The 11696-nt window shown below is 33.5% G+C and overlaps 1 protein-coding gene and 1 long non-coding RNA gene across 3 annotated transcripts; one reads left to right on the forward strand and one right to left on the reverse strand.

Annotated features, from left to right (window-relative positions):
* Window positions 1–1378: 1378 nt before the first annotated feature.
* LOC142533880 (uncharacterized) lies at window positions 1379–1830 on the forward strand. Its single transcript, XR_012816839.1, has 2 exons — window positions 1379–1736; window positions 1771–1830. It is a non-coding gene; the product is annotated as an uncharacterized LOC142533880 (long non-coding RNA).
* LOC142533879 (putative alpha,alpha-trehalose-phosphate synthase [UDP-forming] 9) lies at window positions 1769–6034 on the reverse strand. 2 transcript variants are annotated; one of them, XM_075640794.1, is made up of 4 exons: window positions 5765–6034; window positions 2876–4964; window positions 2501–2768; window positions 1769–2413 (listed from the first exon to the last, which is right to left on the reverse strand). In XM_075640794.1, the coding sequence occupies exons 2-4, from the start codon at window positions 4858–4860 to the stop codon at window positions 2087–2089; spliced, it is 2580 nt and encodes an 859-aa protein (XP_075496909.1). In that variant the 5' UTR covers window positions 4861–4964; window positions 5765–6034; the 3' UTR covers window positions 1769–2086. The 2 variants fall into 2 exon arrangements, with proteins under 2 accessions (XP_075496909.1, XP_075496908.1); XM_075640793.1 differs by having other exon boundaries at window positions 5845–6033.
* Window positions 6035–11696: the final 5662 nt, after the last annotated feature.

Consider the following 11696-nt stretch of genomic DNA (forward strand, 5'->3'; position numbering starts at 1 on the left):
TTCGAAATTCGAATCGAAATCGTACTCGAATATAACTAATTTGAGCTTTCAAATTTTCGTCATAATAGTCTTGATTCGGTTAGTTGACACCCTAACTTTACCCCGACTTATCAATCAAAAAATTTTATACTAATCTTTTAGAAAAACCTTTGTACTACTACATTTTCATTTTTTCTGAAAAAAAAAATTTATACAATGTGAGTTTGGAAACATAAACAGTAGCTTAAAAAACATTTAAATAAGTTCAATTTATTTATAAAAAAACATAAATGATTTTAATATATAGATAAATGTTGAAAAGAGGTTTTATTTTTTATTTTTAATCAGAAACATAAACCAAAAATTCAGAAATTATAGCTTCTAAAAAAACTTTTTAAGTGTTTTTTAAAACAAATTTTATAATCAAACATGTTTTCTGTAAGATCGTTCTCCAATATCTAAACGAGCTTGTAGGCTCCACTGACTTCTTTTCCTTCCGTGAATCAAAATCACGACGGAAAATCAAAATCAACACTTAGCCAAACAGTAAATCCATTTTATTTCAAGATTGCCAGATTCACAAACAATCGAGTCTTTGGAATTTGTACCATTCGATCTATGTACATTGAATCCAATCTAAAAACACTTTCCTACAGCAAAAATAGTCATAATTTATCGTATTATTACTAAATAATAATATTCATTCAATTTCATAGTCTAATCCCTTACACATCGCACCAGTCTTTTTTTTTTTTTTTTTGTACAAATGTAAAAAAAAATGATGAATTAAATTAAATTAATCCATAATAAATCGGAGTTTTAAATTCAATTACGAAATCGTGATCCCTCATAACAATCAATCATTAAATAATATGAACACACACCTTCTGTTGGAACTTTATAAACAATATGTTAAAGATTGAGAGTTATATCTAACTCAATTCCAAAAATTAGTTTACGGGGAGAAGATTGTCCAGATCCATTATACAACTCCTATGTATTTTATCTAATCGATATGAGACAACTAACACACAGTTTACACATGACCTAATTATGAACAGAACGGGTGACCTAATTATAGACAGTCCAACACATAACGGTGGAACATGAAGCTCTGATGTCATGTTAAGATTGAAATTTGGACTTAACTCAACCTCAAAAACTAGCTCAAGAGGGGAAGATTGTATAAGTCTATATATGCAACTCTCACGTATTTTATCAAACCGATTGAAACAACTAAGACATCCCCTATGGAACGTGGATTTCACAAATGACTCAACTATGGATAGAATGAGTGGTCTAACTATAGGCAGTCCAACACATAACGGTGGAACATAAGCTCTAATATCATGTTAAGATTGAGACTTGAACCTAACTTACCCAAAAGCTAGCTCACAGGAAAAAAAATTGTCAAGTCCATATATACAACTCATATGTATTTTATCCGATCAATATGGGACAACTAACACCGTCCACATTTTCCATAAAAACATAAATAACTCAATATATCTTTAAGGGTGTGCGCGTGCGTGCATGCTCATGTTAGAAATTGAATGAAAGTATATATGCACACGTGAAGTGAGGAAATCTTGAGAGCCAAGTAGATCGATCAGCCAAGATCATGAATTAAACAAGCATTACATTTGGAATTAGTTGTTCAACTATACAAAACACAATGAAGCCTTACTTGTCACCATCTCCAACACTTGCCGAGCTGAATTTCGAGGGAATTTTCCCCAAAAGAGACTTTTCTTTTAGTAAAGATTTCCACACCCCACCGGCAAACACAAGAAGATACCAGTCCACTCTGAATCTTCTCCTCCATAAAATTACTTCCTTTCATGTTTCATGTATTTATATGAATGACGTGCGAATTACATTTTAAAAAATATTTTAAATTTTCAAGTCACTCATCTATGTGCATGAAACAACTTGATGCAAAACATCATTTGGAACATACGATCTGACCGCATCGTAGTAAGATCGCCCTAAAGCCCAACTCAACCCATCATCCACATCCTATTCGAAGTTAAGATTATGTCTCACCTCTTTGCCGGCGAAAAAAATTCACATAAGCAGGAGTCAAATTTGAAGAACCAAAACTTTATTAGAAGCCATTATCAAACTCGACCTGGAAGCGTGCACTATGCTGTCTAGGCTTTGGATGAGAAGAATTAGCAAGCCCCCGAAGCAGTTTCACAACATCCGCAGTGTCATCAAGATAATATTTAGCCTTGCTTGGTTTCTGCCCAACAGTGCAAGCAAATATTTCTGGAGCTACAGGAAGGGTCGGATTAGAAACCGTGCATAGTATGCTCTCGAACATATCTTCATCCGATCTATCATCACCAATACACATCACGAAATTTGGAGCTTTGCCATCATTAACCATCATGGAGATCACCTTCTCCGCAACCAAACCTTTGGTCACTCCCTGCAAATCAAGAATAATTAGTTAAATCATGTGTGAACCTGACTGGACATTTTTTATCGTGAGAAGCAAGGGACAGGGGTGTCATACTTGTGGTTTTACTTCGACAATATGCTGTCCCCTCCGAACAACAACAGGCTCGTTTGCAAGAACATTTTCCAAGTGCACCAAAAGTTCCTTGGCTTGGCAGGATCCGAAGTCAGGATCTGCATCCTGATGGTGCCACACCAATGCACTCTCTTTAATTTCCATATAAGATCCATCAGTTGCTTCTGTGTATTGTTTCATAATTGGCTCGACTATCTTTTTCCAATCAAGATCAGAAGCTAAAGCTTCCCAATCAGAGGTGCTGCTTGACCTAAATAAAGAATAAATTGACCTTCAATTCGTTGAAAAAAGGCAGGCATCAAAAAGATCAGAAATGAACCTACAAAAGTGAAGTCCAAAAACTATCTGAAAATATACCTTATAAAGTATCCATGTTCAGCAGCAAGTCCCAATTTCTCACATGGGGCAAGCCAATCACTGAGTGATGCCCTGCCTCTCCCACTAACGATAAACACCGTGTTATTTGGATCATTACACAGAGCATCAAGCACAGTCACCACATCAGGAGTGGGAGATTTGACCATGGAGGATTGAGGAACAACGGTACCATCATAGTCCAGGAATATCGCCCTTCTACTAGTCCTTTTATATGCCGAAACTATGTGATCCACGGATAACTTCCTAAAACTAGGGGAAAGTGAAATAACTCTGAAACTGAGACCTAATCCAATACCCCAGCAACGCTTATCATAATGATCCTTGCACGCTCTCTCCAAATCCTGTATGAAACTACGAGCCCAATAAGCTATATCATGAGAACTAACGTAACGGTAGTGTTTCTCATGCCGCAGTTGCTTTTCTGCATCGGGAATGGTAATTGCCATATTCAGAGCCTCGGCCACGGCATCGATATCCCATGGATTCACCCTAATTGCTCCACTCAGAGAAGGTGAACATCCAACAAACTCTGACACAACAAGCATGCTTGTCCTAGGAGAATCTGTTTTCGTACCCATTGCTTCATCCATACCAGAAGAACCCTGCCTGCAGACTACATACTTGTAAGGGACCAAGTTCATACCATCCCTAACAGCATTAACTATGCAACATTCCGCCATAGCATAATAAGCACTCTTCTCACTGCGAGAAGCATGACGATCGATCAAAATTACGGGTGCATAACCAGGGCAGCCAAAAACCTCATTTATTCTTTTTACAGTAGAGTAAGTTTCCTTTTTGGCTTCCTGAACATCTTTCCCAGAGCTCCTAGCAGGATTCACTATTTGAATCAAAACTAGTTTTCCTTGAAACTCCCGATGCTGCTGCAGGAGTAGTTCAAAAGCAAGCAACTTAAGACTGATGCCCTTGAATATATCCATGTCATCTACACCAAGAATCAACTTCTTGTCCTGGAACTGCTCTCTGATCTCTTTGAGTTTGTTACATGTAGAAGGTAAATTCAGCACAGATTCCAGCCTACCCATGTGTATACCTACTGGGAGGATTTTTATATAGACTGTGCGGCCAAAATAATCAAGTCCAATGTGGCCTCTCTTGGATTCATAGTCCAAGCCTAGCATTCTACCACAACATGAGAGGAAGTGACGGGCATAGTCAAATGTATGAAAACCAATTAAATCAGAATTTAATAATCCTTTCAGAATTTCATCTCTAACAGGCAATGTTCTATATATCTCTGACGAAGGAAATGGACTGTGCAGAAAAAACCCAAGCTTGATTCTATTGTAACGCTTCCTTAGAAATGTAGGTAGCACCATGAGATGATAATCATGAATCCAGATGAAATCATCTTCGGGGTTGACTACTTCCATGACCTTGTCAGCGAAGCTCTTATTTGCAGACACGTAGGCCTGCCACAGCTGTCTGTCAAAGCGATCTCCATGATCTGGGCACATAGGTAGCATGTAGTGGAATAGAGGCCAGAGTTGTTGCTTACAGAAACCATGGTAGAATTTTCTATGGATATCTTGCGGAAGAAAAGTGGGCACACAGTTGAAATCGTCTAGAAGCCTTTGTGCAATTTCTTCCTGCTCTTTGGCTTCTATTTCAACTTTGAGAGATCCCACATATATAACCTCAGTATCGCCGGTAAATCCATCTTTCAACTGTAACAAAAGAGAATCCTCGTCCAAACTAAAACTCCATTTACCAGTCCCGTTGTCCTTCTGAGCATGCAAAGGTAACATGTTTGCCACTATAATTTTCCTCTCGCGGCAAACAGATGATGTGCTGTCTGACTCCGCGTCACTGTTCCCATTACCATCAGATATGACACCAGGAAGAGTCATTACCCTTGGAAGACCTCTAGGAGTTTGAGGAACATTCAGTAAGTCTTCAGAAGCCAAGTCGAAAAAATTCCCACACGACCTTGAAGCCATCATAGCAAAAGATATGTCAATGTAACTTTAACTTTTCAGATCCTGATTTCCAAGAAACTGCTTTACAAAACCTGGAATAAGTGATCTCAATAGAAACATCCACAAGCCTGCATAAATAGAAAATTCAGGTACACAATTTTAGTCAAGGGCAGCACCTTCATTTCGCACAGATACATTTATTCCAACTAATCATCATGTGAGTATATGCAAGCAATCAAACAGATCAGTGAAAACGGAAATGACCACGACAGTAAATAAAATTAAACCGAAGAGCAACTAACATACCCACAGCCATCGCTTTCATGAATGTATACCAAATCATCTTCATTTTCATATGCAAATGCCAGGTGAGTCCAAAATCCACCAAGAAGTAAATAGATAACTCGTAGAAAACAGTTTTTGAACAATTAAGAATGTGAAACTACGCAAGCTAAGTGGTGAACTCTACAAAATCTTCCTTCTAGCAAAAACACAACTACCTGCAACGGAATATAGGTGCCGTCGAGGAAGTAGAAGAACAACAATCGACACATCTTCCAGCACAATCAGCGTGCAGAATCATAGCACGTGATTGCAGCAAAGAATTTCAAATCTCCCCAAAACATAAAACGATTATGAGTCAATAAAATACGATGTAGAATCGCGAGATTTACCATAAACACAAGTTTAGTAAAAGCTACAAAAGTAACAACATTTGATTATAAAGTGAGCATGTAGTCGTAGAAAATACAACTTTCATCTATCAACTTTTAATCTTTCACACGAAGCTTAAAATCCAGTAAAAAAAAAAAGAAGGAAAAATTAACAAAGATTTAAAAAAAAATTAAAAATAAAATCATCCAAGTTACTTCAATTCTCCGTCATAAATGCTTTAAACAAAAAAAAGAAAAAGAAACACCGAACAAACGTATCCTCCATCACCCCACTCTTGTTCCTCATCCCGATTGATTCACACATGAAACCGAAAAACAGAGTGGAAGTACTTACATGCGATCCGAATACTCGTCAGCGCGGAAGAAACGTTTCTCAATTGTTTTCCTCGGAGAGTTTTCGAGAGAGAGAGAATGAGAATGAGGAATTTGTACAGATGGATATGGTTTCCTAGAGAGAGAGTCAGATTTTATGCTTTTTGATGGAAAAGGATAGAGATAATTAATGCGAATGGGATAAACCAAACGTACAAGCAGCCCAAGCGAATCGTACAAGAGCGTCGAATTATCGGAATATTTAAATACAAAATAAAGAGAAATGAGGTGGAAATTTGGTGGGAAAGAAGAGGATAGAGACGAGGCGGACCTTAACTGTGGTTCATTAATATCAACTAACCGCAGTTTAGTGTTTTCACTTTCGAGTTTTTTCTGCCACGTCTCCCCATTTAGATTAGCCCCCGCGGTTGCAGTATATTAACCATTTTGCCATTTTAAAATATAATATAATAATTTATATTTTATTTCATGAAGATTTAATTTTTTTTAACGTTATATCACGTTTGTTTTTGTGTGCAGTTCAGATAATTAGATAATCAAAATTCTAACAAAGACAATTGTTTTCTTGCCTGATCTTATGGCAAGGCCTCCTTTTGTCATTTATGTTGAAATTTTTTCGGATATGAAAAAACCATAGTTTACATAACAATAATAATAGTAGATTTTTTTCCCCGACACGTTCTTGTTATTTTATATTTGTCAGATAAGTTGATTTGTTCATAACTACATTGAAAAGTAATATTTTTGATATAAAAATAACAATTTCTCATAAATATCACAAAATTATTTTGGAGTATTTCTCTTATGAGACGGTCTCACGAATTTTTATCTGTGATACCGGTCAATCCTACCGATATGCACAATAAAAAGTAATACACTTAGCATAAAAAGTAATAATTTTTCATGGATGACCGAATAAAGAGATCTGTATCATAAAATATGATCCGTGAGATCGTCTCACACAAGTTTTTGCTATTATTATCTTGTGATAATGACTCATAAGAATTTTTGTATAAGAATAAATGTAAATTTAACCATTAATGAGGATGCTTTAAGGGCATAATTGCAATCCCTACCAGCTAGAAAATGACTTGATGGGCCAAGTAATAAAGATTATTATCCTTCATTATACACATTGTTTTTTTTTTAATTGAAAAAGGTGTGGAAGTAGTCCTTTCGTGAATATTTTTATTGGATAATAATTTAGGTCAGATTTAGTTAAGCAAATCAACAGTACTTTCTATTTTTTATTTTTATCAAACTCCAAGAAAAGAGAGACGGGACTTGCAGCCCAGTGGTCTTACCTGTCGAATTAGTAGGCTCCCCTCCCAGTGTGTGTTGTAATAAAAAAAAACTCCAAGAAAAGAAGAAAATTAAAATTGGCCACAAAATCCATTTTTTTCCCCACAATCAAAGATTTCGTTTAGCATTATTTTTTAATTTTTAAATCAAATTACTATAGCTGATTGAAATGTCGATCAATTGAGAAATTTATTTTACCAATTAAGCTTGCTTTAAAAACTAGTACTCAAACGAAAAATAGCTCGATTATTTTTTTGGGGCTAATAATTGCGTCCACCCTGTAAAAATTATAAATAACATAAATCCCTAAAAATATTAATATGTTAATATATTATTACATCAATTTTATTGGATAGATACGTGATTCGACCCGATCTATGAAAAATATTATTTTTTATATTTTAATTATAATTTTTCACTATTGATATGGACTGAGTCGACTTATCACATCAATATAAATATGAAGATAGTTTCTCAGAAAACATACTTTCATTTTTAATATATTGTGAACTAAATTTTATTTCTGTGTTGATTTGTATTTAAGTTTCATTTATGACGCCTATTATCCTAAGCTTATGTATAAACTAGCAATGGAGGTTACAAATTAAGTGTATATAACATAAATATATTTAAAACTTACTTTTAAAAAAAATGTAATTTTGTTAAAAAATCCGGTGGAGAATATATATGTGCAATATATAAATGTTTCACTCTTTTATTTTCTAAAAAAATTAGTAGAAATTTTCATGTGAAACATTTACGAAATTTAATAGTTTAGCTTTTTAAATATATATAAAAAGACAAGAACTTATGTAAGACGGTCTCGCGGGTCGTATTTTGTGAGACGAATCTTTTATTTGAGTCATCCATTAAAAAATATTATTTTTTATGCTAAGAGTATTACTCTTTATTGTGAATATCGGTAGGGTTGACTCGTCTCACAGATAAAATTCGATAGATCGTCTCACAAGAAACTTACTCATATCAAAAAATTGATCCCCATGTTAGCTAGCTGGTTAGTGATTATTGTAAATTGTCTTGCGTAGAGTTCTCTAAATATATTTTTGTCGCTTCTAAGTAATTTTAAAAAACAGAAGAAGAAAGTATATTATCTTGTACAATTAAATAAATTAAATGTTGTCTTTAAGAATAAATTAAATATATTATTGCACACGCACGTACATCCGGATAATATAAATAAAGAGAGTAAAAATATATTTATTTGGTGTGTGTGTGTGAAGTGATAAGATGCACAACAAATTTATAATATCACATAATATATAATAATTCCAAAAACCCCATTTATTAAAATCCCTAACTTTTTGATAGGTTGATAATTTTTTTATAATTGTAAAAATATCATCTCCTATCATTTTAATTTCATAAATTGGTGTGTTTTTATTTAAATAAAATATATATATATATATATATATATTTTTTTTTGCTTTTTTTAATTTTTTTTTTCTAAGGATCATACACATCATACGTACCCAATGAAATGACCATCTAATTTTTAAGGAGTTTTTAAAAAAATCTATTTTTTGTCGTTTGTAGATAAGATCGATGTGCAAGGTAGTGCGGGAAACACATTTGATTCAAAATTCATAATCTTATATTCGAAAAATATAATTATATTACTGAAACAATTGGAGAAACACCTGATTTGTAGTAATAATATATTTATTGTGATGAAAAGGTAAAAATTAATGGTAAAAAGTAAAAGTATCAAACTCTCAAAATTATCAAACTACACACTTTATAATATTTTTCTCTCAACTCAATTGTGATTTTCTTCACAAATGAGATATCTATTTATAGAATTTCTTCACAAATAATCCAAAAATAAATTCATCATTAGATACATTATCACACACTAATTTTCAATATTTACAAATCTTATTTTCAACATTCAAATATTCGACTATTATTTTTCAACATTCAAAACATATTTTTCAACACTCCCCCTTGTGATGGTGATCATGATACATTGATTGTCTTCATTACGTGTTTTATACTGCTTCATTAAAAACCTTACAAAGAAAAACTCATTGGGATAAAAACCATAGTAAGGGAAAAAAGAATGCAGTCACGTAAATTCCCCCTCATGTTGACACGAACAATTCTTCACAAATTTCGTAGATTGCACATCCCAATATTATATATGTGATTTCTGAATATTGTCGTATGAAGTACATTTGTGAAGAGATCTGATGAGTTTTCACTTGATTGAATGTGACAAATATCAATATATTTATTCTTCTCAAGCTCCTTGGTGAATGCGAAGAACTTAGGAGAAATATGTTTAGTTCTGTCGTTTTTATGTATCTTTCTTTCATTTGAGCAACACATGCAGCATTATCTTCATATAGTATCACAGGCTTCTCGTCGAATGATAATCTGCATTAGATTTGGATATGTTGGATCATTGATTTTAACCACACACATTCACGACTTGCTTCATGTAGTGCAATAATCTCGGCATGATTTGATGAAGTTGTTACGAGTGTTTGTTTCTTTGAACGTCAAGAAATTGCATTGCCTTCACGAGTAAATACATATCCGGTTTGGGAACGTACCTTGTGTGGATCATATAAGTATCCAGCTTCACCATAACCAATTATACTTAGATTAGTATCTTTTGAATACAAAATTCCTAAGTTTGTCGTTCCTCGTAGATAACGGAATATATGTTTAATTATGTTTCAGTGTCTCTTTGTTAGATATATGTTAAATCTTGCCAATAAAATTACGGCAACATATATATCAGGCATTGTACAATTTGTAAGATACATAAGGGCACCGATAGCACTTAGATATGATAATTTTGGACCAAGAATATCTTCATCATCTTCACATGGACGGAATGGATCCTTTTCAATGTTCAATGATCTAACAACCATTGGAACACTTAAATGATTTGCTTTGTCCATTTTAAAACGTTTAAGGATCTTTTCTATATAATTTGTCTGGTGAACAAATATTCCACATTCTTTTTGTTTAATTTGTAAACCCAAACAATACTTGGTTTTTCTAATATCATTCATTTCAAATTCTTCCTTCAACTATGACACAACTTCTTGAGTTTTCTTATTCGTTTCAATGATGTTTAAATCATCAACATATACAGCAATAATTATGCATCCGGATGTTGTTTTCTTAATGAAAACACAAGGGCATATTGAATTATTTATATATCCCTTTTTCATCAAGTGATCACTTATCCGATTATATCACATTCGGCCGGATTGCTTTAACCCATATAATGATCTTTGTAATTTCACGGAATAACATTCTCTGGGTTTTGAACTTTGTGCTTCATGCATCTTAAATCCTTCAGGGATTTTCATATATATATATAGATATATATATATATATATGTATGTATATATATATATTACTATCAAGTGATCCATATAAGTAAGCTGTAACAACATCCATAAGACGTATTTCTAAATTTTCAGATACCAGCAAAGCAAATCAAATACCGAAACGTAATTGCATCCATCACGGGAGAATACGTTTCTTCATAATCAATTACATGCCTTTGAGAAAAACCTTGTGCAACAAGTCGAACTTTATGTCTTACTATTTCATTTTTTTCATTTCGATTTCGAATAAAAAACCCATTTGTATCCAACAGGTATTACACCTTCAGGTGTAAGGACTATAGGTCCAAAAACATTACGTTTATTTAGCGAATCCAATTCAACCTGGATGACATCTTTCCATTTTATCTAATCCTGCCGATTTTTACATTCACCAAAGGATTTTGGTTCATGATCTTTATTATCATTTATGATGTCGATTGCCACATTACAAGAAAATATATCATCAATTTTTTTCTGTATCTTTTCGGTTCTATATTTTTTCAGTATTAATATAATTGACAGAGATTTCACGATTCTCGTCAGTTTGTGGTTCTGACAGAACATTTACATCATCATGTGCTTCTTCAGGAACATCATTATTTATTTTGTGATCATCATGTGTTTCTTCAGGAACATCATTCTCTATTTTGTGATCATCGTGTTTCTCTATGAATTTTCTTTTTCGAGGATTTTTATCCTTGGAACCAACTGGCCTTCCACGCTTCAGGCGTTTTATGACATCATGAGTTTTTTCAATTTGTTTCTTTGGAATTTCAATTCGAGCATGAGCATTTACAGCATGTATATATGATTTAGTTACCCCTTTTGCATCTGTAAATGCATCTGATATTTGATTCGCTATTCTTTGCAAGTGCACAATTTGCTGTACATCTTTTTCAAATTGTTTTGTTCTTGGATCCAGATATAACAATGATGATACATACCATGTAATTTCTTTTTTGGTATGTTTCTTATCTCCCCCTAACATTGGGAAGATTTCCTCATTAAAATGACAATCAGCAAAACGTGATGTGAACACGTCACATGTCTGAGATTTAAGATATCGAATGATTGATGGACTATCATAACCGATATAAATTTCAATCTTTCTTTGAGGTCCCATTTTCTTTCGTTTAGGTGGTGTAATAGGCACATACATCATACATCCAAAAATTCTCAGATG

This window comes from Primulina tabacum, chromosome 18 (assembly GCF_025594145.1).
Source record: "Primulina tabacum isolate GXHZ01 chromosome 18, ASM2559414v2, whole genome shotgun sequence".
Taxonomy (NCBI): domain Eukaryota; kingdom Viridiplantae; phylum Streptophyta; class Magnoliopsida; order Lamiales; family Gesneriaceae; genus Primulina; species Primulina tabacum.

Bases quoted from the DNA above. Each gene is read 5' to 3' on its own strand.
- LOC142533879 (XM_075640794.1), bottom strand. From the start codon at position 4,860: ATGATGGCTTCAAGGTCGTGTGGGAATTTTTTCGACTTGGCTTCTGAA. The intron at 2,769-2,875 runs GTATATTTTCAG...TTCTTTATTTAG, and splicing joins GAACATGGATACTTTATAAG to GTCAAGCAGCACCTCTGATT. The intron at 2,414-2,500 runs GTATGACACCCC...CTTGATTTGCAG, and splicing joins TTGTCGAAGTAAAACCACAA to GGAGTGACCAAAGGTTTGGT.